The sequence below is a fragment of the Trematomus bernacchii genome, unplaced genomic scaffold, assembly GCF_902827165.1.
Source record: "Trematomus bernacchii unplaced genomic scaffold, fTreBer1.1, whole genome shotgun sequence".
Lineage (NCBI taxonomy): Eukaryota > Metazoa > Chordata > Actinopteri > Perciformes > Nototheniidae > Trematomus > Trematomus bernacchii.
Window position 1 is genome coordinate 23,011,009 of NW_022988043.1, and position 27,309 is coordinate 23,038,317.

Here is a 27,309-nt window from a genome sequence, read left to right on the forward strand (position 1 = left end):
AGTGATATAAAATAACCCCTTTATCCCCACATAATATTTGGAAACGGGTCAAATTTGATCCGAGGACAACAGGAAGGTTAAAAGAGAAAATGAAACCCTGAGTTTGTCGACTGACAACCAGGCTGAAGAACAAAGACTGAACTGCTCTGAAGGAACTGAAACGTTGACTTTAATTAAATGTATTATGTCAACAAATCTCACCTAACTGTATTAGGCAAGGCAAGGCAAGTTTGTTTATATAGCACATTTCAACACAAGGCAATTCAAAGTGCTTTACAAAAATGAAAGACATTAAGACCATTAAGAAACATATTATAAAATGACATTTAAAAACACTCATTTAAAAGCAAAGATACATGAATAAAAGTTACAGTGCAGTGTGAGATACACACATCTGAAATGTTTAGGCCTGACTCTCAATCTGTCACGATCTGTCTGTGTTGTGTTTTGTCTTGTCTTTTTCTGTCTCTGGTTCCTGTTTTGTTTTGAAATGTTTTCCTCCTTGTGTCTTCTCTGTTCCTTCTTCCTGTGTTTGCCTTCCTGTCTTAGTTTCCCTGGTGTGTCTGATTGTTTGATTGTGTTCACCTGTTGCCCTTGTGTTTCTGCCTCCCTTACCCCAGCTGTGTCTCGTCTTGTGATTACCCCTCTCTGTATTTAGTCTTGTCTTCCCCTGTGTGCCTTGTCGGTTCATTGTTGGTTTTTCCTGTCTTCCTCCATGTCAGTCATGTTTGTTTCTCCTGTCTCCCACCATGTTGGTCACGGTCAGTTTTCTGTAGAACCTATGTGTTTCATGCCATGCTATTGTTAAGCTTTGAGAATAAAGCTTGTTTTTGTTTCGAGACCGTTTACCTTTTCTGATAGTCTGCATTTGGGTCCTACCCTTCCACGCATTCCTTACAGAATGAACCGACCAATTATGGACCCAGCGGATTATGTTTTTGATTTTGATGCTGAATTGCTTTCTCTGGATTACTCCCTTCGATGTCTTTATACTGTGTGGAGTGGAACCTCGACTAGCAGGGAGAAAGAGGCTGTCCTGAAAAGAGCACAAATGGAGGTGGATAATGTGCCATGGCTGAGGAGCTCGTTGCCTGAATTTCTCAGAGTTTTTTCGCGTAGCCCTGAGTGCCAGTCTCCATTCTCTGATCCTTTTTTGGGATCCCGCCTGGCGTTTGGAGGTCCACGGAGCCTCCAAAAGACCTCAAAGAGACGCAAGGCCAGGATTCAAGCCGTGGCCCCAGCAGCCATGGTTCCAGCCCCAGCAGCCATGGTTCCGTCCCCATTTCCTGCTCCTGTCCAGGAGCCGTTCTCGGGCACTCGTCTGGCTTTTGGAGGTCCACGGAGCCTCCAAGAAGCTCATAAGAGGAGTCGCAAGTCCAGGCTAGCAGCCCGAGCCCCAGAAGCCATGCTTTGGGCTCCAGTGCAGGCCCCAGCAGCCATGGTTCCGGCCCCAGTTCTGGCCCCTGCAGCCATGGTTCCATGCCCAGCAGCCAGGGTGCCTGCTCCAGTACCGGCCCACACAGTCATGGTTCCGTGCACCAGTACCGCCCCACACAGTCATGGTACCGTGCTCCAGTACTATCCCACACAGCCATGGTTCCGTGTTCCGGTTCCGTGCCCAGCAGCCAGGGTGCCTGCTCCAGAACCGGCCCATACAGCCATGGTTCCAGCCCCAGTTCTGGCCCCAGCAGCCATGGTTCTAGCTCCAGAACCGGCCCATACAGCCATGGTTCCAGCCCCAGTTCTGGCCCCAGCAGCCATGGTTCCGGCCTCTGTTCCGGTCCAGCACGCCATTTCCCATCAGGGAAATCTTCTGGGCCAACATGAGCAGACGATGCGAGCCTTAGTTGAAAGCCAGCAGTCCTTGGCTCGTCTCCTGTTGGCTCTACGGCCGACGCCTACCCTATGTCCTGTGCCGTTGGAGGTCCCGCCGACTACTCTCCTGCCGGGGGTCTTGCCAACTCCATGTCCTGTCCCATTGGGGGTCCCGCCGACTACTCTTCTGCCGGGGGTCCTGCCAACCCTATGTCCTGTGCCGTTGGAGGTCCCGCCGACTACTCTTCTGCCGGGGGTCCTGCCAACCCTATGTCCAGTGCTGTTGGAGGTACCGCCGACTACTCTTCTGCCGGGGGTCCTGCCAACCCTATGTCCAGTGCTGTTGGAGGTCCCGCCGACTACTCTTCTGCCGGGGGTCCTGCCAACCTTATGTCCAGTGCTGTTGGAGGTCCTGCCGACTACTCTCCTGCCGGGGGTCTTGCCAACCCTATGTCCTGTGCCGTTGGAGGTCCCGCCGACTACTCTTCTGCCGGGGGTCCTGCCAGCCCTATGTCCGGAGCTGTTGGAGGTCCCGCCGACTACTCTCCTGCCGAGGGCCCTGCCAACTCCACGTCCAGTATCGTTGGAGGTCCTGCCGACACCTGTTCCGCTGTGGGTCCTGCCAACCCCATGTCCTGTCCCGTTGGGGGTCCCGCCGACAACTGCTCCGCCAGGTTTCCTGCCAACACCAGATCCTGTTCTGTTGGGGGTCCCGCCGACACCTGTCCCGCCGGGGGTCCTGCCAACTCTGTGTCCTGTTCCGTTGGGGGTCCAGTCGACACCAGCCCTTGCTACATCCGGGGTCCCATTGACACCAGCCCATGTCTTGTTTGGGGTCCCGTCTGCGCCTGTCCGGTCGGCTCCGGTTCCTGTCCGGCCGATACTGGTTCCTGCTCGTCCTCCGGAGCTGTCCCGTCGGCGCCTTCCTGCCCGGCCTCCGGAGCTGTCCCGTCGGCGCCTTCCTGCCCGGCCTCCGGAGCTGTCCCGTCGGCGTCTTCCTGCCCGTCCTCCGGAGCTGTCCCGTCGGCGCCTTCCTGCCCGTCCTCCGGAGTTGTCCCGTCGGCGCCTTCCTGCCCGTCCTCCGGAGCTGTCCCGTCGGCGTCTTCCTGCCCGTCCTCCGGAGCTGTCTCGTCGCCGCCTTCTGGTTCGCCCTCGAGCCCGGCCCCCTGAGTGCCGCAGTCTTCGCCCTCGAGCCCGGCCTCCTGAGTTCTCCAGCCGCGGTCTTCGCCCTCGGGCTTGGCCTCCTGATTCTTCCAGCCGCTGCCTTCGCCCTCGAGCCCGGTCCCCTGAGAGCCGCTGCCTTTGCTCTCATGCCCGGCCCCCTGAGTTTGCCCGCTGTGGCCGTCGCCCCTTTTTGGACTCTGCCTTGCCCCCGGGCCGTCCGCCCGGGACCCCTTTCGGGCCCGTCCTCCGGACCCCCTCCACCCACCCTTTTGGAAGTATTAGACTATGTTTTTTTGGGACGTCTGGGATCCGTCCCTTGAGGGGGGGGTTATGTCACGATCTGTCTGTGTTGTGTTTTGTCTTGTCTTTTTCTGTCTCTGGTTCCTGTTTTGTTTTGAAATGTTTTCCTCCTTGTGTCTTCTCTGTTCCTTCTTCCTGTGTTTGCCTTCCTGTCTTAGTTTCCCTGGTGTGTCTGATTGTTTGATTGTGTTCACCTGTTGCCCTTGTGTTTCTGCCTCCCTTACCCCAGCTGTGTCTCGTCTTGTGATTACCCCTCTCTGTATTTAGTCTTGTCTTCCCCTGTGTGCCTTGTCGGTTCATTGTTGGTTTTTCCTGTCTTCCTCCATGTCAGTCATGTTTGTTTCTCCTGTCTCCCACCATGTTGGTCACGGTCAGTTTTCTGTAGAACCTATGTGTTTCATGCCATGCTATTGTTAAGCTTTGAGAATAAAGCTTGTTTTTGTTTCGAGACCGTTTACCTTTTCTGATAGTCTGCATTTGGGTCCTACCCTTCCACGCATTCCTTACACAATCATTGCTAACTTTTTAGCAGAAATAGTTTTCTATCACCTCCCTTTCTTTCTACTTTCTTGTTTAACTTGTCCTTTAGTTATTTCAAGTGTTTCATGCTAAACGAACCCCCCTTTGGAAAATTATAATCTGACCCCATGTTACCTTTTAGTTTTCGCCGAAACTATTCCTCTTTTTTATTTTTAAATGCACATAGTTAAGTTTGTGACAGAGCCATCACTGTAGACATTTTCTGCTGTCCCTCTCTCCCCTCCTGCTTTCACTCAGTTAGTGACAGGGGAATCAGGTATGCTAATGAGGGGTGCATTGGATACAGGTGAGGAAAAGCGGGCGGGGCCCAAAGGGAAGAAAGGCAGAGGGAATTGTTTGTTTAAGGGAAAAATAAAAGGTTTACCAGGAGGTTGAAAGGGGAAGGTTGGGGATACTGTAAGGCGGCTTTTAGGAACATCGACACCCAAAGAGCCTGAGGACCAGCAAAGACTGACATTACAGGCCCAGAGTGAAAAACAAATGTGACCTGCTCCATCGAAATCAGTCGCATTGACCCGAAGACACATTTTGAGTTGTATACACTGTTGGAAAGAGGAGAGTCCTAGCTTTCTAATGATATCAGGATTGTTTTTGTACTCCAAATATTAAGCAAAATATGTCACATTATATAATGACTGTCACCGAGTCATCATTTTGAGAAAAAGGCCTTTAAAGTTTCCTCTTCTCTGGAATCCATCGATCTGATTGATTATTAGCGCGGAGCAAATGATCAAAATACTACTGAGGGAAGATATTTTCGTTTGGATTACTGGTCTGGGGGAAGCTCGCGAGTGTTTGTGTGTGTGTGTTTGTGTAATTTTGCATTTGTGTGTATTGTGTTTGTTTCCCGGGGAAAACACTCACGAGAAACACCGGCTGTTGTTATGCCTGCTGTGACGTTAAATTACTCCGTTCTCCGCTTGTAATTATGCCTTTACAAACTTCAAAGTTGTATTTATCATCTGAATTTGCCGAAACAAGTTTAATATTCTGAAAGCCAAGACTTTGTTTATTTGAAATCAGATGAAAACAAACTGTAACGGACCCTGCCGTGTTATCCAGTGGCGGCCGGTGGTCATTTTTTTTGGTGGGGCTCTTGACGTACCGTAAGTGACCTGTCCGGGGGGTCCGGGGGGTTTCCCCCCGGACATTTTATTCGAGAAATGACCCCTTAAATGATGACTTCTGGTGATGTTAGAGGGGGGGGGAAAGGAGAAATCGAGGCTTAAAAATATGAGAAGACTGATCAATACCTCCATAATCTTCAGTGTGGAAAATATTATTTATCAACCTGAACATCTACTACTTTACCAGGAATTTGTGTTCTCAGAACTGGTCTGTTTTTTTCTTTCTTAAAACTGTTCATGTTTTATGAACCAACACCTTCACCAAGTAGCTTTACAGTGAACTGCATGTGAGATATAAAATTAATAGCATCTTTTCAGTAGCATTAATTATAAATATTTAAGTGGTTCAATACAAGTCACTACAGCATTTCAAACTGAACTGTGAATAAATGCAATTTAAAAAAAATAACCACAGCACAAAATGTCATAAATTGTGTTTTTTCTTTGTTTCTCTGAGGATTATTTACATATAGCAATAACTCAGAAATGAAAAAGCTACATCGTCTAACACGAACAACCAGTTAGCATAATGATAATATATGTGTTATGTACAATGTAACTGGCAAGGCTAGAGCAAGAAAGAACATAAAGTTTGCAAAAGGTTTAAATAACTTCAAGTATCTGTCTTCAGATTACGTGGAGGTTTTAGTCCGATGGGAAGCAGATTTTAAGCGACACCGAAGATAAACCAAAAATGTGGTGGAGCTGCAAACCGTGTAGTGTTGCTGGGACAGAACAGGAGCTATAACCGTTGGAAAATACATCACAGACAATGCAACAAACGTGGAGACAGAACAATCACTTCTGTGATAAATGCCCACTTATTAATAAACTTCTAACAACCATGGGAAACCTCCTCTCTACATATAAAGTGATATCCAAGCATGGGAAACAAAAGACAGCATTTACCTGTTTGCATCCAGCTAGCCAAGCCTTTCTTGTGTACCAGCTACTTGTGAAGCCTCGTGTATACATTTTGTCTTTTTCACGAGATTGCTGCGATATATTCAAATCGGGTTGGTCCGGTGCAAGGTCTTTAAGCAACAATTTATCTGCCAAACTTCTCCTTTCGAAAGGATTGGAGATTAGCTCTTGAACAGAATTAGGCGGGGACCGAGGTCCGGAGACTCCACCTGCACACGAAGCCATCCTCATCAACTACTGCGTCAACCGGATACGAGTCACTGTCCAAACTACTCACAGACTGCACTGGGCGCTGACATTGGCGCCCGGTGACCGTCATCTTTGACGACGCTGATTGGCTGAAATTATATTTTCGCGGCATAGTTTACACGTTACAGATAGCAACAGTCAGCTGCTGGTGGCTGCTGCTGCACTGGTTGAAGGCTCCTCTCTTAGCGCCCAGACGAGAGAAGGTGCATGGGCAAGGCCAGGCAGGAAACATGTGACTTATCAGTAACTTTAGACATCGTAACACAATTTTAAACGAGATTTTATTGTAGATTATACATTTTACTGATACCAATTATATAATATTTACCTTGTTCATTAAAAATAAAAATAAAAACATATATATTTTTTTAAACATATATTTTTTTTTAATTTTAATTTTAATTATTATTTTTTTTTTTTTTTTTCAATATGGGAAGAGGTGGGGCGGCGCCCCTAGCGCCCCTATGGACCGGCCGCCACTGGTGTTATCTATGATTACTATACGCCTCACATTCATAATTTCAGCCGGAGGGAGGGGAAGCAGCGCTGCGGAACAGCAGAGTAGCGAGTGAGAGCTGTCATCTTCCCTTTACAAGCTTCAAACATGTATTTATTGTGTGATTTTGGAAATAAAAGTTTCATATTCTGAAAGCCAAGACTTTGTTTGTTTAAAATCAAACAAAACACCCGAACCCCGAAAATCCACGTTTATTTTGAAATGAGCCGTTGCGACTTCCGACTGATTTCGATAGAGCGGGTCACATATTATTTTCCCTTTTCGGCAGTCGGTGAGTCCCTTCTTTTTGGAGTTTTTTCCTCAACTGGCAGTGTTCTCGTTTGAACTGGATTACCTTTTTTTTGTGTAGTGACTTTGGATTTATTATTTTTGCTTTCGTTTGGATTATTCAGCTTTACCAAGAAGACTGCATTTTAAGTTGGACATTGCCTGATAATTAATCCAGATATAATTTGTGTTTGTACTTGTGTTGGAGGTGGTGAATGGGTTTGGGCGACTTAAACTGTCTTTGTGATGCCATACTGACTCTGTCTAGGATTTAGTTTGGGGGGGGGAACTTTATTATTTAGATGACACATTTCATTTTCAGCCACTGTCTTTTCCTGGTTAAATTACCACAGTAGCTCCCAACCTTTTTTCAATGGTAACTAGGCTTAAGATATAAGCTGAGTGTTACATATGGTGGCCAGTATGGGGAACTACTGTTAAATAGATTAGGGATAAACTATTTTTGGTGTTCTATTAGTTTTCACAGCATTTATTTTAAAGAGACTTTAGAATGGCAGACAGTGAACAGGAAGAGCTTCGTGAAGAGGCAGGTCCGGTTTTCCAGGGAGAGCTGACAGGCCCCGCCCTCCTTACATCCTTGCCCTTTTGTTACCTTTAGAGAGCCTGTTACAGAAATATCTTCCCTCTTGAGTGACATGTATCTAGAGGAAGAAAATGAAGAGGAAGATGAGGAGGATGTGGAGGTCGACAAAATGGACGCCAAGGTTACCTCTCCCTCTGAGTGCACGGATGTAAATACCGCAATCAAACACCTCCAGATCAAGGTCATGGACCTAGAGGAGGACTTCAAAAGGACAAGTGACAAGTACAATTAATAGAGAAGAAAGTCTACGTGGATATGTGGACCAAAGGTTGGAGGCTTTGGAGGCCCTCATGAGTAAATCCATAAATCAGGTAGAACAGGCCATGGTGGACTGCATGCACAGAAGGGATGAGATGTGGAAAAAAGACCTGACTAAACTGAAAGTTACCAGCACACCTGAGGCACCACGACATGTACCCCGGTGGTCACTTGATGTGAGTGACATTCCAAGTGGGGCCTCATCGGTTTCTCATTCTGCCTACACTAAGCCCCCTGTCCGCATTATGTTTCCAACTTTTGGAGAAGACCGAGATGCAACAGAGGTCTTTAACTTTGTGGAGCAATGTGAAACCTTCCTGTCTCAAAGGCCCCTATCTGATGGCAAACGTTTGGCTTCCTTGACAGCCGTACTCACGGGGCCGGCTAGAAGTTGGTGGATGGCAGAAAAAGGAAGAGTAAAAAATTGGAAAGACTTTAAAGCAGCTTTTCTCAGTGCCTTTTTGCCTACGGATTACCTGACAGAGGTGGATGAAAAGGTGAGGGCCTTGGTCCAGGAACCTGACCAGTGCCTTAGAGATTTTGCCTATGACTACAGAGCGTTGTCCCCGAAGTGGAAGCCGGATATGACCGAGACGGATATGGTGAGAAGAATAATGAATAATTGTAACCCCTCCTTAGTCAGCGGATTACGGGGCACCTGCCATACAGTGGAACAACTGGTGAAGGTCGGCTCGATGGTGGAAAGAGACTGGGATGCCAAAAAAGAATATTGGGCCAAGGTTAACAGCCAGAAACTACCTGAAAAGTTGAGGAAAAAACCCGGCCAGAGATTCAGGGATGGCCAGGACTACCTCCCCCCACAACATATGGCCATGGCCGAAGCTGAACAACCTCGCCTGTTGGTGGTTCCCATGGAAGTTCAGAGCAACACCGGGGAGGCTGTTGTGGACACTGGCAGCACCTACACTTTAATGCAAAACAGCCTGTGGCAGCGGCTGGCCAGACCAGGTGAAAAGATGGGACAAGGGGACGACCGTTCTTTTGTGTTAACTGATGGTAAATCGCACACCGCCATGGGAATGGTGAAGTTGTCTTATGTTTGGCATGGCTCGGTCTGGCCGGTGGACACTTACATCATGGACGACGGTGACTTGGCTTTTCCACTGATCCTGGGTTTGAATTTCATGGTGATGACCGGGGTCCAGATCAATGTGGCAGGTATGGACTCAAGGTTCAAGGGAGATGGTCATATTTCCCTTTTCTTAACTGGGGACCTGGACAGTTGTCGTGGGACATCTGCCGGCACCGGTTGCCTTCCCCGGTCAACCTGTATGTGGCTATGCCCCCCCCCTCTTGTAGTCGGTTTACCCCTGACGCCACTTTCAACCCATTGCAACTTGGTCCAAAGCCTGCCTGAGGAGGTGCAGCCCCTTTTAAGGAAGTGGCCATCGATTTGCTCAGAGAAGATTGGCAGGACCAGCGTAATCAAACACTCCATCCCCACTGTGGATAACATTCCAGTGCGCTCCAGAGCTTACCGGGTCTCACCAAAAAAAAGGGAAATCATCAAAGAGCATGTGGAGCAAATGCTAAAGGACGACATCATTCAGCCTTGTCAGTCTTCTTGGGGTGCCCCGGTCGTCCTGATCGACAAAACTGATGGGACCCCTAGATTTTGTGTCGATTTCAGAGGTCTGAATGCCAAAACCCCACCAGACGCGTACCCTATGCCTTAGTTTAATCCATGCTATCCTGGAATCTCTGCATGTGGCTAAGTGTTTCAGCACCTTGGATCTTCGGTCTGGGTATTGGCAAGTGGACATGGATGAGAACAGCAGGGACAAGACTGCAGTAGTGACGCCTTTTGGCCTGTTTCGTTTCAAAGCAATGCCATTTGGGCTTAGGAATGCCGGAGCAACCTTCCAACGGTTGATGGAGAGAGTCCTCGGGGATCTGAGGGGGATCCTGTGTTTTGTTTAAATTGATGACATCATTGTATATTCTCCAAACCAACAGCAACACTACAAGGATCCAGATGCTGTTTTAAGCAAACTGCATCAGGCCAACCTGACCTTGAACCTCAAGAAATGTCCCTTTTTCAAGTCTCAACTGAAGTTCCTGGGACATGTGGTTTCAGAAGAAGGGGTGGCCATTGATCCAGAAACAACGGCAGCAGTAACACACTATCCCTCTGCCAAGGACATTCCTGGCCTGAAAAGATTCCTGGGGCTTGTAGGGTGGTACCACAAGTTCGTACCCCACTTTGCTGACGTGCCGGCCCCTCTGTAAAAACTGCAGCGTAAGGGAGAAAAATGGGATTGGACTGGCGAGTGCCAGAAAGCCATGGAGACGCTGAAGGCAGCCCTTTAGAGTCCGCCTGTCCTCTCCCAGCCTGACCTTTCACTTCCTTTCCAAGTCCATACAGACGCTAGCTCGGTAGGCTTGGGTGCAGTCCTAATCCAGGCTAAAGCAGAGGGGGGAAAAGTACTCGCATACGCATCCCGAGGCCTGAGAGGGGCAGAGTACAACTATTCTACATCTGAGAAGGAATGCCTGGCTGTAGTGTGGGCGGTAGAAAAATGGGAACATTACTTGGAAGGAGTGCCGTTTGAAGTTTATACTGACCATGCAGCCTTGACCTGGGCTTTCAACACCCCCAAGACAACTTCAAGGTTAACCCGATGGACACTGAGGCTGCAGTGTTTTCAAGGTCCATTATCGCAAGGGCTGCATTAACACTGTACCAGATGCCCCCTCACGGGCAGTGGACCTGCCATTAAACATGATGGTGTCCTCGTATGGTCCGGCCAACATGAAGTCCTTGGCTATCGATCTCCCGAGTTCGCTAGCAGAAGGACCAAGACCTTGATGACGATGTCCAAGCCTTGAAGCTCAAGGCGCCTTTAGGGGCTCAGCAATCCCATATAATTGGATGGGAAATACAGCAGGACGTCCTATACCGGGCCGTTCCTACTAAAGCAGAGGGGGAAAAGTATCAGCTTGGGGTGCCTAGGTCTTTGGTCAACCAATTCCTTCAGTACTACCATGACAACCCATTAGGAGCCCACCTTGGGAGGCTGAAGACTCTATTGAGGGTGTTGGAGGTGGCCTGGTGGCCGTCGGTGAGAAGTGATGTTTAGCAGCATGTGAAAGGGTGTCGCACTTGCCAGCAATACAAACCTAGCAACTCGAAACCGGCTGGATTCCTACAGTCTACTTCAGTGGAGGATGCTGGAGTGATGATATAGGCTTGGATTTCATGGGCTCTTTCCCAAGAAGTAAAAAGGGAAATGTGTACCTTCTGGTGATAGTCGACTACTTCACAAAGTGGGTAGAGGTATTTCCCCTAAAAAACAGTAAAACCCCCAAGGTCTGTCAGATATTGAAAGATGAAATCTTCACCAGGTGGGGAGTGCCAAAATACATGGTCTCTGACAGAGGTCCTCAATTCACAAGTGAAATCCTTGGGGAGCTCTGCAAGAAATGGGGAGTGGTTCAGAAACTGACAACCAGTTACCATCCCCAAACCAATCTTACAGAGAGAGTCAATCGGACTTTAAAGACCATGATCGCTGCCTTTGTCAGAGACAACCACAGAGACTGGGATAAGTGGTTGCCAGAATTTTGCTTTGCTATAAACAGTTCCCAGCATGAGACAACTGGACACAGCCCCTCTGCGCTCATGATGGGAAGACCATTGAAAGGGCCCCTGGAAAGGCTTATTGAGGCTCCGACCCCAGCTCAGAACCAATATACCCTGCTTGAAAGAGAGCATCGTCTTAGACAAGTTGTTCAGAAAAGAGTAGGGGAGGCCCAACGCAGATAAGCCAGATATTACAATACCCATAGGAGAGAAGTGGAGTATTTAGGGGGAGATCTAGTCTGGGTTAGGGCGCACCTCCTATCTAAGGCCTCTGAGCACTTTTCATCGAAGCTAGCATCTCAGTGGTCAGGGCCAGTCCAGGTGATTAAGAGGTTAGGAACAGTGAACTATAGGGTTAAGTGGCTGAATGACAAATCCTGCTGTGACATTAGTATTTTAATCCTAGATATATTCTTTAAGTGATAGTAGGCTGATTTAGTAATTGTTTTAATGTGACTGTTGAAACTCAGGTCAGAGTCCATGACTACACCTAGATTTCTGGCTTTATCTGTTGTTTTGAACATTGCAGACTGAAGCTCAGCGCTAACTTTTATACGTTCTGCCTTTGCTCCAAAAACCATTATCTCAGTTTTATCTTTGTTTAGTTGGAGAAAGTTCTGCCACTGTCTGTGTTTAAGTGGATGTCATTGAAGACCTTTACAAGAGCAGTCTCAGTGCTGTGGTTTGGACGAAAGCCTGACTGGAACACAAATCGAAACAGTTATTTAAATGCAAGAAATTAATCAACTGTTGAAAAACTACTTTTTCAATGATTTTACCTAGAAATGGCAGGTTTAATATGGGCCTGTAATTGTTCATTACTGCAGCATCTAGATTATTCTTTTTTAAGAGCGGTTTAATGACTGCAGTTTTCAGGGCCTGTTGAAAAACACCTGAGTGAAGAGACTTGTTTACTATATGAAGTAGATCTGAGGCCATGCAATGAAAAACCTTTTTGAAAAATCCTGTTGGTATAATATCAAGGCAGCAGGAGGAGGATTTCAGATGTTGTATAATGTCCTCTAGGTTTTAATCATTAATCTGATGGAATTGTGTCATGGTGTTTGAATTGATTTTAAGTGGACACAGGGACAAAACATTTGCTGTACCTGATGCAGAGGCACTGACTGCTTGTCTGATGTTCTGAATTTTGTCAGTGAAGAAGGAAGCAAATTCATTGCAGGCCCTGGTGGATAGAAATTCAGAGGCTACTGACACTGGGGGGTTAGTTAGTCTGTCAACGGTAGCAAACAAGGCATGTGCATTGTTTTTGTTTTTGGCAATGATGTCGGAGAAGAAAGACTGTCGTGCAATTTTCAAATCCAAATTATAAAGGCCAAGTCTCTCTTTATAGATTTCAAAATGAACCTGGAGATTTGTTTTTCGCCACCTGCGTTCAGCTTTTCGACACTCTCTTTTTTCTGTTCTCACGGTCATGGCCTTTCTCCATGGAGATATTTTCTTGCCAGTCACTTCTTTTACCTTAGTTGGAGCAATGGCATCTATTATATTTTAGATTTTTGAATTAATATGATCTACTAGCTCATTTACTGCGATGTTAGCAGGGGCAAGTGTGGAAGAATAATTCTAAGTAAACATTTCCCTAGTAAATTCAGTTAAATATCGCTTTGTGGTTACCTCTTTTTGAACATTTTTGTGAACAGAAATAGTACTCTCAAAGAAAACACAGGAATGATGAAGAGTGCAACATCAGTCACCACAACCTCAGAGATATTCAGACCCTTTGAGATAATTAAGTCCAGAGTGTGCCCCTTATTGTGCGTGGGCTTCGTCACATTTTTTCATGTAATTTCAAACCTTTATTTAACCAGATTGGTCCCATTGAGATCATAGATCTCTTTTTCAAGGGAGACCTGCAGCATATAGGTTCCACATGAAACATAAATCAATAAAGGACATCATACATTATATTTACAGGATACATTTACATAGTTATAGACATTTACAAGTACCCATAGTATCAACGAGCATTTCATTTAGCCTAGCTTTAAAAACATGCAGAGGAATGAGATTGCTCAGTTTCAATTCTTGCTGAAGATTGTTCCAAGCAAGTGGAGCTGCGCACATAAAAGCTGTCTTACCTAAGACAGTCCTTGCTCTTGGCACATCTAACAATACTACATCATGCGATCTCAGACAATAGCTGCTTGCAACTCTCTGTGTTATCAGAGAGCAGATATAATACGGGAGTTCACCCAACAAAGCTTTATAAATAAACGTGTACCAATGACTGAGCCTCCGTACAGTAAGTGATGGCAAACCTGCCTTGGCATACAGGGTACAGTGATGTGTAAGTGCTTTACAATTTGTGACAAATCTCAGTGTGCTGTGATAGGCGGCATCTAACTTGTTCAGGCAATGGGCAGGTGCATTCATATACAACAAATCACCATAGTCCAGCACAGGTAAAAAGGTCACAGTGACTAGCCTTTTCCTGGCCTCAAGTGAGAAACAGGACTTGTTTCTGAAAAAGAAACCTAGCCTAACCCTCCGTTTTTTAAGCAGGTTATTGACATGAAGTTTAAAAGTAAGACAATCATCAAGCCAGATACCTGGGTATTTATAACAGGCAACCACTTCTAGTACTTGTCCTTGCATAGTAACAATATCTAAAACAGGCTCTGGTGTCTTTTTAGCTTTTGAAAAAAGCACTACCTTGGTTTTATCAACATTTAAAAGAAGCTTAAGCTCAGCGAGCTGAGTCTGAATAATGTTAAAAACAGCCTGTAATTTAACGCCAGCCTCCTTAATGGAGGGACCTGCACAGTACATCACGGTATCATCCGCATAAAAATGTAAAGTAGCTTCATCCACATTTTCACCTAAACTGTTGATATAGATGGAGAATAAAAGGGGACCTAAAACAGAACCTTGAGGAACACCATTAGCAATGTTTAACCACTCAGAAGACAGCCCATCAAAGTGAACACATTGGGACCTTTCAGAGAGGTAGTTCACAAACCACCCCACTGCATGGCTGGATATGCCAATACTGACTAGCCTCTGCTTTAAGATGCGATGATTGACGGTATCAAACGCTTTGGAAAGGTCAATAAACAGAGCTGCACAACTCTGCTTTTTATCTAAAATACTTGTAATGTCATTCACCACTTTCATTGTGGCAGTGATGGTGCTATGTTGCTTTCTGAAGCCTGACTGATGTTTAGACAGGATATCATTTTTACATAGAAACACCTTTACCTGTTCACTCACTAGGCGTTCAAGAACCTTAGCCAGAACTGACAATTTAGAGATTGGCCTATAGTTATTTAAAATAGTTGCCTCCCCTCCTTTTAGTAGTGGCAGGACATACGCTGACTTCCATACTTTTGGAATTGTGTTTGTGCTGAGGGAGAGGTTAAAAAGAGTAGTGAGAGGTGGAGCAATAAAATCTGCAGCTATCTTTAAAAAGAAAGGTTCTACGTTGTCCGGGCCAGCCGGTTTCTTAGGATCTAACTTGGTTAAAGCTTCATGAACAACATTAATAGTAAAAGGAGTAAAACTGAAAGGGTTTTCCAGACCACATTGTTCAGAGTCACAGACTGTGGTGTTCACAGAAGCAGAGTTAGTCACAGAATCAAACATAGAACCGCAGGACACAAAATGCTCATTAAAACAATTTAACATGGTGGCCCTGTCCGATATAGAGCCAGATGCTGTGGTAATGCACGGAGGTAGCTCATTTCGGATCTCACCGGTGGATATCGATTTTATGGCTTTCCAACAATTCCTAGGATTATTTAGGTTTTCTGTAGTAACTGACAAATAGTACTTCGACTTAGCACTTTTGACATGTGAAGTGAAGCTATTCCTTAGTTGCCTAAAACGCAGCCATTCTACCTCTGAGCCTGATTTCCTAGCCTTTGCCCAGGCCTTGTTTCTCTCATGCAGGAGACTGGACAGTTCAGCCGAAAACCAAGGATTGTCTCGTCCCTTTACTCTAAATGTACGCAGGGGTGCATGTCTATCAATGATCTCCATAAAACCAAGATAAAAATAAGACCATGCAGTTCTACATCAGCACACAGATCGATTTTTCCCCAATCAAACCCAAACAGATCATGAACAAAACCCTGCTCCACAAAATGTTTTATGTCCCTCTTAATGATAATACGAGGTTTAACCTTTTGGACCTTAGTGTCCCTAATTGTGGCTACAACACAGTGGTCACTCACATCATTCGCAAATACTCCCACAGATGAGTATTTATAAGGAACATTAGTTAGAATGAGATCAATTAGGGAGGATTAGACTGACACATGCTGAGTCAGTCCATAGTTATCAAGAACACAAAACAGTTCTTTAGCCCCTCTGTCCTGGAGGTTGTCAACATGGATGTTAAAATCACCAACAATGACTAGACGGTCAAAGTCAATACACACTATAGACAGCAGTTCAGTAAAATCATCAAAAAAGCTTGCACAGTATTTGGGTGGTCTGTAGATATTTAGGAACAGAGCTCGAGAGGAGCATTTCAGCTGAAGGGCCACATATTCAGAAGAAGCAAAGTTCCCATAAGATGTCTTCCTGCATTGAAGGGAATCATTGAACAAAATAGCAACTCCACCCCCTTTCTTATGCATTCTTTCCTGACTCATAAAACTAAAGTTCGGAGGGGTTGATTCGATAAGAACAGCTGCACTGTTAGTTTGTTCAATCCAAGTTTCCGTTAAAAACATAACATCGAGATTGTGCTCAGTGATAAAATCATTGATTACAAATGTTTTTCCTGCCAAAGACCTGACATTTAATAAAGCTAGTTTAAGTTTGTTAAATACACTATCAGTCAGATTTTTTGTGACAAGCTGTGGCTGACATGGAATCACTGCTACATTTGATAAACTCACACAAACGTTTGAGCGCTTCCTGTTTCTAAGCTGATTCACCGCTCTCAATCTTTTACCTATCAACACAGATATCGGCAAAGCTACTTTCAATTAAGTTAGTTGAAAGCAATAATATTAAGTTGAACCTAATAATTTTTATTTAAACTTAATATTATTGCTTTTAACTAACCTAATACAGTTATGTTAAATCTGTTGACATAATACATTTAATTTAGGTCAATGTTTCAGTGTTTCCAGTGTGGCTTTTTAAAGTGATAAAGGTCCTGCCCCTCCTTTCCTAAATATGGGCAGTACCACTGTAACTTATATTCATGCGTTTGAGTCATATAACTCATGAGTAGCCAAAAATGAAATCAGAATGAGGTCAACATGAAGTCAGAATATAGTCCAAATGAAGTCGTTCTGATGGCAGACTGTCAGAATGAAGTCTGCAAACACTCCCGTCCCTTCTCTACACACACATTTAATGCTCTGCTCAGTGCGACCAGTTTGTACAACTACACACTGCAGCAACTGGGCTGACACACCTTAACATTTCTCTTATTTCTACTGAATGAATTCAATAAACTTCTCAATAGCTCTTCTATAACGACAGCTCCCTGCTACACCCATCTTTTAAACGCAGGGAATGACATCACAGGGCAGATTTATTCTGACTTCACCATCATACTGTTGTTCTATCAGGGGTTAGAGTGGAGTGCACATAAATAAAATATTTATTTTAGCAACAACATTTTAGTTGAGGAAGTGTGTACTTGCTGCAGGAAGGTTTAGGTTTTATACTGTGACAAATACAAAAAAAGAGTTCTTTATTTATTGATGTGCAGCAGTTGCAGTACAACACAACACAAACAAATTGTGGTGAAGGTGCAAATAGGAATAACAGATAACCAAGAAGTACAGACACATATTTGTATTTAGATATACTGTATATGGGAAGTAGTTCAGGGTTAAGTGACACAAGTGTGTGTGGCCCGTTTGCACTACACAGAACTATTACAGTCAGACAAGCTTGATGAATAATACAAAGCACAATGTTCCGACTGCTACCACTTAAGGTTGTTCCTTTTCTTGTTCTCTCTCTCTGTATAACTCTTTTCCCCCAGTGTGTGAGCATATGAATAAATCACAAGCCCCTAACATCGATTTGTTAGGGCCAGACATCAAACATAATGTTAAAGATAAAGAAAAGGTTTAATATCTTTTAGTGCAGTGTATTCATTTTTCATTATGTTATTTGATACTTAATAATACATGAGAGGCTCGTGCTCTTATTGTAGTGTGTGCTAACTTGTTAGCATGTGCTTCAGACAGAGCTAGCTGCTGGAAACAATAGCTTGTAAAGCACTTTGAGCACCGGGAAAAGCACTATAAAAATAACATGTATTATTATTATTCTGGCTAGACTTTTTAAAAGTTTGTATCCGTCTTTCATTCTCTGGCACTGTTCCTCATTCATGATGTCTCTGTCTCCTTCTTCTCTTCCCTAAAATTGTAGAAACTTCCGCAAACAACTTAGGATGGTGGGCAGCCGCAGGGTGAAGGCTCAGAGTAAGTCTTTCTCTGTACTGTATGTTTGCTGTGAGCAGCACGTATTCATGCACTCATGCTTTACAGTGTGTACCATAACATCAGGATGCATTCACTCTTAATGCATGGAGCAACAGCACTGTGCATGTTCAGATAACATAACCTTACAATGGTCTTGATGGTGATCTGGTCTGGTGTGTGTATGTAAGTGTCAGTGACTATGTACCAACATTTACTTTACAAAAATAATGTATCGTGTTTTTCATATTGACTGTGTACTGCTGAGTTCTAGCATTCTATCACTGATGACTTGAGTCCGCAAACTCAGCTCTTCAACACGTGTGTCTGTCGCTGTATCTTTGGAACCTTTGATTTGATTTTGATAACAAAGTATGGGGCAATTTTTTTAATTCTTCACAAATCAAGTTTGAATGACAATTCCCCTGATGCTACATTTAGATTGTGTGTCATTTGGTTAAATGGAATGTTAAGTTATCCTATAACCCAAAACATTGTGTGGCCACATATTGGACCCCAAGCTTTCTGGAAACATATGTCAATACAGTATGCCATCTGTATCATTTGATATCGATCACAACATTCTTCACTTGACAGTTTTAAAATAATTCTAATATTGAAATCAAAAAGAAAAATCAAGTCTGTCCCTTAAGTGAAGTTTGGTCATAAGAATACAAATGAAAATGTATTTAAGATATAGGGGTTTTGTGCTCTTTTCTGTTGTGATATTTTTGGAAACTACAGCCAAGAACAACATTTGTATATCCAATCAGTTTATTTTTCAATGAAAACTGAACTACAACATAGACCTAAGCAGTGGCGGCGCCAGAGCATTTTTGTTGGGTAATCCATGGTAGGGCTAACCCATACAGTGGTGGTGCTCAAATCAGTATTTGCAATGTAATTACATACACGCTATATCGCCCCCCTTGACAGTGAAACGCCACGCGTGAGGTTTAGATTATTTCCCTGTCTCATTAAAAATGGAACTGTATGAAATAAAACGGCACATTTGTCTTGTAGTAAATAAAAAGGGATCACTGTGAACGTGACGTATGATAGTACACGTTGAAGATCCAATGGGGATACTGAATGGCGGTTTCGATTGATCTCAATCAATAAGGCATGACGCAGATCCAACGTTGCGTTGCTCTGATTGGCTGTAGGTCTATTCAAATTGCATTCGGAGGCATTTTGATCTGACCGCGGCCGCGCTGATATTATAACGCCAGAGAATTTCCACACCTTTAGTGTATAAAACTCCCCCACTACTTAGACTATTCCTTGCACCCCTCTTATAGCATAGGCCCGAATGGTCTCAACCATATTGCATCAGTAACGTGCACTTGTTGTTACAGCAGGATCAGTTTGTGTGCTGTGGACACGACCCGTGTATTTTCGCAATCCGTGTTCTCAACATTTAGCATTTCGCTTATTATTTAATTGAATTTGCATCACTTTTCATGGTGGGGCTAAGGTGTGGCTAAGCCATTTCTTGGTATGGCTGTAGCCTACCCCAGCCATACCCTGGCGCTGCCACTGGACCTAAGTAAACATCAAGCACTTGGGCCAGTTATCTGTTCTGCACTGGGTCAACAAGATGGCCTTGGATTACGTGTGTGTGTGTGTGTGTGTGTGTGTGTGTGTGTGTGTGTGTGTGTGTGTGTGTGTGTGTGTGTGTGTGTGTGTGTGTGTGTGTGTGTGTGTGTGTGTGTGTGTGTGTGTGTGTGTGTGTGTGTGTGACTTCTGCCCGCCTCACTCCATCAGCCTATGCCGACCGCCGGGCCCGGAGTTTCAGCCGCTCGTGGAGTGACCCCACCCCGGTCAAGCCTGAGTCCCTGCATGACTCCAGAGACAGTGAGTGGACACTCTCACACACTCTCACACACTCTCACACACTGTCACAAGCAAATATACTACATAGCACACACACATTTATACTCATACTCAAACCCACAATAACACAAAACTTAAAGGTGGGGTAGGTAAGTTTGAGAAACCGGCTCGAGATACACTTTTTGTTATATTCCATGGAATGCTCTTAACATCCCGATAGTAATGAATATCTTAAGTGCTTTGACAAAAAATCCATAAAAAAATGTAATCTGTGGAAGCCGTAGTACTGTAAAAAGCACGACCAATCATTTGAGCCGGCCCGGCTAAAATAACTGGATGGCCTACCTGGCTGTCAGCCTTCCATCTGTGCACAAACTTATCTCGTGCCCTCATTGGTCATGTGCGCGTTCGTGTGTGTTGGAGGAGGGGCTCTGTAAGGAAGTGGCAGATGTTTTCCGGCTGTGTATTTTCAAATTCCAGCGCACTCAAGCTGGTTTCTCCAAAATTACCTACCCCACCTTTAAGATAAGCATGTCCTATTCTTTGTCGTAGTTTCTATATTCTGCCACAAAGGGCATCCTGAAAGCTGATTTGACAAGAAAGACGTAACATAAGCAATGTTTACTGGGATAGGTTGGCGAGCCATTGCTTAACCCCAGCCACCTGTTGATTAATTGCGTTGATGTTAAGTAACATTTACTCAAGTACTGTACTAAAGTACAATTTTGAGATACTTGTACTTTACTTGAGTTTCAATTTTTTGCTACTTTGTATTTCTACTCGACTACAATTAAGGTGTAAATGGTGTACTTTTACTCCACTACATGTATTTAATACCTTTAGTTACTTTACAGATAGATGGATGAATGATGTGAAATCTAATCAAGTGTTAAATCAGACTTTAGTTCCACCTGGAGTAAATCCACAAGCTACCCTGCAGTATACAAAGTCATTCAAACTAGCTGCACCTTTACCAGCTTTGAGAACACTTTCATGATCAATCATTATAAAACACATCATATATATTATTCTGAAATGGACCAATCTGCACAATGACTACTTTTACTGTCGCTACTTTAAGAAAAAGTTGATCCCGATACTTTTGTAATTTTACTTGAGTAACATATTGAATGCAGGACTTTTACTCGTAACAGAGTATTCCTACACTCTGGTACTTCTACTTTTACCCAAGTACAAGATCTGATTACTTCTACCACCTGTGATTAATTGACATCTGACAAGCGTTGGTGATCAGTACATTAGACACACACAGAGACTGACACATGCAACCCTTGCACTCTGTTTTTGTACTTTCTGACTGTCATTGTGTGTCTACAGGTTATCTTGATACCCTCTGTCTATCTACTCAGCCATCCTCACCGGTCAACCAGCCGTCCATCTGCCTGTTGCTTTGTGCAGGAGCTGTCTGTATGTGGCTGCTTCATAAGCAGAGTGTTTTTGTGTCGTTTTCTCTCGACTGATGTCTGTTTTGAACTCCTCCACTCCTCCCCTCATGTGCTGCAAAAACAGGCGCACCGCTTTTAAATGGAGCACCCTCATCTCTAATCTTGTTTGTGTGTTATCCTTTCATCTCTCCCTTTGTTCCTGTGTGTGTGTGTGTGTGTGTGTGTGTGTGTGTGTGTGTGTGTGTGTGTGTGTGTGTGTGTGTGTGTGTGTGTGTGTGTGTGTGTGTGTGTGTGTGTGTGTGTGTGTGTGTGTGTGTGTGTGTGTGTGTCAGGTGGGGAGCTTCAGACCTCCACAGGGACACTAGATGAAGGGCTGGACGAGTATGCCGACTGGGAGGAGGAGAGGGAGTTGGAGAGAGTGGCCTGTGAGGGAGAGGACTTCATACCACCTAAAATCATGGTGAGGATCTGGGGCCTCATTTATAAAGGGATATACGCTCAAAAAATGGCGTACGCCAGTTTCTATGCAATGTTTGCGATTTATAAAATTCTAACTTGATGGGAAAATGTGCGGTCCTCCACGCAAACTCTAACCCATGCGTACGCACTAAGCACACAAACGGGAGAGACGAGAAACTGCGACACCGTTGGCAGAAGGAAGAATGGAGAGAAATATGTGGAAATAATACCATAAATAAAATGTTACCTCTCATTTATCAAATATGAAGAATTCATTTTCAAACATTGATTAATTTAAAGCCAATCTTAAAATGATTAAACAAACGCCTGTTTGAGACTCCTCAGTGCACACAAAAACATAACTTGGAGAAATAAATAAATACGTATATGTTATTTAAAACCACCTTGAATATGTTGTGTTAATGTTATGAAATGTTTTCTCATAAATGATGCGGTAAGCAGGAGGACAGAATTACGTCTAAACTGACGCCGTTTTGCATTTCTATAGGTTGTAGATACGAGCATGGTTTTATATACTATCACGTTTAATCGTGTTTTATGCCGTTTGCCAAGACTTTATAAGTCGCTCGTAAAACACAGGAGGTATGGAAACTAAGAACACCATATGTGGTAAATTGTACAGCTAATATAACACAACACGTTAGTTGTATTTCCTTTAACTGGTGGATTATGGATATATAGTTGCTGATCGACAGCTGGAACACAAACCACCAAATACAACAAAATAATTCAGATCCAGTCGTCATGACTCCACTCCGGAGGGATTCCCCGATCATTTCTTACAGTTTCTCATCAAGAGGGGCTCTCCTGTCCCCGGTACAAACACACTGCCTGAGGAAGGTTATGTGTAGTTTTCTTGTCATTAACTTTTTTCGGACCACTTATTTATTTATTTTGGTGATGATCCGACCTCCATGCTGCTACTCTGGTTCAAACTGCATCCACCAAACAATATGATTTATCTCGACCTCCCCAAAAGAACCTAAATCTGACACGGTGTGAGATGTCTTTTTTTAGCTGTTCTATCGTCATTTCCTGCGATCTTCTTCATGCAGTCAGTCAGAATGAATGAATGAATGGGCGTTTCTTTGACTATTTATAGGCAAATATGGGCGTTACGAGTCGATTGTGATTTATCAAGGGAAACAGGCGTAGGGAAGTGCCGTACGCACTTCCCTCGCCGGTACGCAATGTTTTGTGAATTGGAAAATGTCGGAACATTTCTGTACCTATTTTTTTGCTTTGTACTACGTAAGCAACCTTCCCACGTCAATCCTACGCAAGGCGTTATAAATGAGGCCCCTGGGCTTAACACATTTACCTAAACACAAAGTATCTGTCTCACAGCTAATGTTTCTCTGCACGTATCCTGTTTTCCACAGCTGATATCCTCCAAGGTCCCGAAGGCTGAATATGTTCCCAACATTATTCGTAGGGCCGACCCCTCCATCATCCCCATTCTTTATGTGAGTAGCAGCCATGAATAGCTTCATACTTAACACTTACCCCATGTTGTGCTCTATTCATTTAAGTGTCCAAACTAACAAAACTAAGAAACAAAAAGCAACCTTAGGAGATGAATGAAAAATTGTCCAATGTTTATTTTTGTCAGAATGTAGAAGAGCCAAGCAATTTACATAGTTAGAGCAGCCTGGCTTTGATATGTGGTACATTGCCATCTGATGGAAATAGAAAAGACCATCTTCTGCTGTTTTTATACAGGAAAAGAACAAAGTACAATTAGTTTGTTGTGAGATGCTAAATGTGAGTGTCAGTCAAAGTGTGTCAGTCAGTTGACCCTCAGTAAAGTTCTCTCTACGCAGTAGGAAGTGAGGAAAAAATTATTTAATTACTTTAAATATTATTGCTTTGAACTAATCTAATACAGTAATGTGAAATGTGTTGACATAATACATTTAATTAAAGTCAATGTTTGGTTTTTCTCAGTGCAGGGGAGAGAGAGTTAGCTAATTCTTTGTGGTCTGATAAACAGTTAATTGATCAAATGTTGCCCGCCGTATCATTTTTTCCCAAGCTAGAGTAGACGTAACGTTACTTGAGCAGTGTTTAGATGTGGAGGGCGACGTTATGTATCTGTGAACAAGACAAATCAGAACTCTTTGTCTAAATGAATTGTGATTTTATTAATGGCTGTGAGCGATCTAACGTTTTGTGAAGAAAATCAGTGGCTCATTTAATTTGGTTATATTTCTGGACACTTAATGAAGTAATAATTCTGTTTTCCCTTTCTATTTAAAGGACCATGAACATGCCACGTTTGATGATATCCTCGGTGAGTGTAATACGTGTGGGGCTATTAGCTGTCAAGTGAAAATGAGTGTCCCAGTGTAAATGTGGAACAGATGAGGGTGGAATAAGTTTCAGCTCGCTGTGGCAGAGATGACTCATTATTTTCATAGTCGTGTTCGTTAGCGTCTCTCGAGGGACAGCCAATTTATATATATCACCGCCATGGATCCGTGTGAAAAGTGACACATCTCTCTCTGTGTCCCTGTCCCAGAGGAGATAGAGAAGAAGCTGACTGCCTACAGAAAAGGCTGTAAAATCTGGAACATGCTCATTTTCTGCCAGGTGAGTGACACGAGGAACGGAAATATTGCGACATTATTGCCACTGTGTTATTGAATTAGTGATGGCTTAGAAATGTGATTAGTACTGTCTAATTAGCAGTTATCGATTGAGGGATGAATTGATATCACCTGGTAACAAGATCAGTATATCATTAATTTTCGCCTCACAGAAAGAGTACATTTACATTTTAATATCATATTTTGTAAAAAATATTAGCTTTTTCAGTTCAAAAATAATTAATTAATTTGATCTCGAATAGAACTAGAGGCCAAACTGAAATATTTGTTCGTGGACTCAAATCCTTTTTGCTTGCAATTTATTCAGAATGAAATTTTTGTCAAGAATACTATCGCACCGATCATGAATACTGTATAACCTGGTGAAAAAGGCAGGGTTATTTATAGTGAATATTTGGCATTTTCGTGTTGTTCATTTAAGTAGTTTCATATTTTTGTACTGAGCTTATTTATAACGGATGTTTGATTTGTTGCTCTAGCTAACAGGAGCTAACTGGCTAATCAGACATTATAAAATTAAAAGTGACATAATCAAATAAAAAGTGAGAAAGTTAAATGAAAAGTTAAAATATTTAATAGAAAGTGATATAATTAAATAAGTGACATTATGAAATAAAAAGTGACATATTTAAATAAAAATGGCACAAAATGAAAAATAAAGTGACATTATGAAAACAAAATGAAATGATGACGTACAAAGTAAATTGATTGACATTCTGAAACAGTTGACATAATGAAATGACTCTTTCCTCAGGGAGGTCCGGGACATCTGTACCTGCTGAAGAACAAAGTGGCCACCTTTGCAAAGGTGGAGAAGGAAGAAGACATGATCCAGTAGGAATTCATTTTGATGCTTTGACCAGAAACTCTTATCCTCACGATACAGAGCAAAGAAATGACATTACTCATCAAGCAAAGCTGTTTCAGCAGATTACACTGAAAAAACAGAAACGTTGACTTTAATTAAATGTCAACAAATATCAAGCTGTATTAGGTTAGTTGAGAGCAATAATATTAAGTTGAAACTAATATTTTGTATTTAAACTTAATATTATTGCTTTCAACTAACCTAATACAGTCATGTGAAATCTTTTGACATAATACATTTAATTAAAGTCAATGTTTTATTTTGTTCTGTGTATAACAGTAAGGGGGTGATGATATGTTGCTACACATTAGTCACATGTTCAAGATACTGATAATAACAGACAAAAAATTAAATCATGCTCTACATACACACACTTCTTAACCTGCCACAACAGTTTAAAAGAACATTTAGAGCCAACCCTTTGGAGCTACATTTTACATTTGAAAAGATTGCAGGTGGTTTGAATGTTGTGATGGAATACTCCAAAGTATTCATATTCTGTGGTTAATCTCCTCCGCTCCACTGTTGACTTTTATAATCCTCTCCTCCCCTGTGTCCAGATTCTGGCGGCGGCTCAGCAGGCTGATGAGTAAACTGAACCCCAAGCCCAACCTCGTGCACATCATGGGCTGCTACGTGCTGGGCAGCGCTAACGGAGAAAAGGTACGGAAAGAAGAAGACACTCATATACTTTTTGGAAACTGAAAAGTTGACTTTAATTAGATGTTTTATGTCAACAAATTATAGTGCTAAAATGAGAAAAAAAGGAGGCTTATAATGAAAGAAAATGACTAAATATGCTTTAACATAAATAGTGAATTACACAAAAAGGTGCATCACTGGTATAAATACATCGGGTTCCATCTGCAGTTTAGCTGATTAACTGCCGCTATACCTGACAGTTGACTGTTTTAAATGTTGCACACGTCCAACAGTCATTTTTTTTTTTTAGCCTTGTGCTTTCAAAAAACATTTTATTGTAAATGAATTGTGTTACATCTATGACATGGTGGCGGCTGCTTGAGTGTATGCATTATTAAACCATAGAGCTTTGCTGCTTGTGCCTCATACGTTGGAGGTAAAGAAGTACCAGCAGTGACGTTAGACGTCTCCACATGAGTCAGAACATTTCCCCTGCGCTTAGCTGGAGAGCCACTATTAATAGACTGACTGACTTCAGACGATGCTCCACTTCTCCCAGCATCCCTCTATTAGCCATCTCACACAGCAAATATATGCATCAAAAAAGAATGTTTTAAAACTAAAAAAGGAGTTTGACTTCCTGTGATAACCGGTTTTACGTGTCTCTGTCTATGACTTTAAAGTCACAGAGCCCTGAAGTACCCTAGCCTGGAGAGCTTTACCCTCACCCTAGTTTTGGATAAATCCTGTACTTGTGATGCCTGCCTCTCTTAGTCTCTTAAATGTGGAGGTCATGCACCAGAGCAGGTCACTTTAGCAAAACATGAAATCTCTGGTATGCTGTGAGACCTTTCTGTGAGCCCCAGCTATCCTCTCCACCTCTGCCTGCTCCACATTCACAGTTGGATCTTTCAACTGGTTTATTTATGGCTCGAACATATTTCATCCTCAATATGTCACAAGATACAAAATTACAAAGACAAGGACCCGTTGGTTGCCAGGCAACGTCAGAGTGACGACAAGACAAGAAATAGCCTGAGAAATAAACCGTAAAACCACCACAGCTGAAACAACTGAGCCTTAAAGCTGCTGCAAGGCTTTTTTGTGTGAAGTTAACCAGCTGTAGGCTTTAGCTTCATATTTACAGTTATATCAATCTTCTCATCTCACTCATGGCAATGAGAGTAACTCGTCAAAAGAAGATTGTTGACGCAACAAAGTTGATCATCTCTTTCTTATTTTTTGTTGTAAATGCACCTGCCTTGGTCCTTTCTATAGAATGTATACAGTTTTATGAAGAAACACTTTTTATAGAACAAAAATAAGAAGCGTGTAGAGATGTAACCTGCAGAAGCCATTTGGCTGCCTGGCTCCATGTGTGATGGTACAGCAGCTGATAGACTCGGGGAAACAAGAGCAGGCAGTAAAAGTGTGGAGAGTGCCATCAGGGCTGACAGACTTCCACATAAACACATGCAGTGGAAGGATAACATCCATGTGTTCACTCTGCAAGAACACATGAATATATTGAGATGAATAAGACCCCAGTCAGGCTGAGGATTTGGGATCACACTGACGTGATGTGTCCCATTTAAGGGACGTTTCTAATAGTACTTTTGGTACACATGAATCAATATGGTACTTTTCATGTGGAGACTCTGTTACTGTTCAAGTCTGTTTACA

General features: G+C 43.2%; 1 protein-coding gene across 1 annotated transcript in view; it reads left to right on the forward strand.

Annotated features, from left to right (window-relative positions):
* nsmfb (NMDA receptor synaptonuclear signaling and neuronal migration factor b) overlaps nt 1-27,309 on the forward strand; it is a 69,583-nt gene that overhangs the window by 38,115 nt on the left and 4,159 nt on the right. The window contains 8 exon segments of the mRNA XM_034118217.1: nt 17,736-17,788; nt 19,553-19,642; nt 21,360-21,487; nt 22,890-22,973; nt 23,767-23,800; nt 24,029-24,099; nt 24,871-24,950; nt 25,545-25,647. Of these exon segments, the coding sequence (XP_033974108.1) occupies nt 17,736-17,788; nt 19,553-19,642; nt 21,360-21,487; nt 22,890-22,973; nt 23,767-23,800; nt 24,029-24,099; nt 24,871-24,950; nt 25,545-25,647 (643 nt within the window).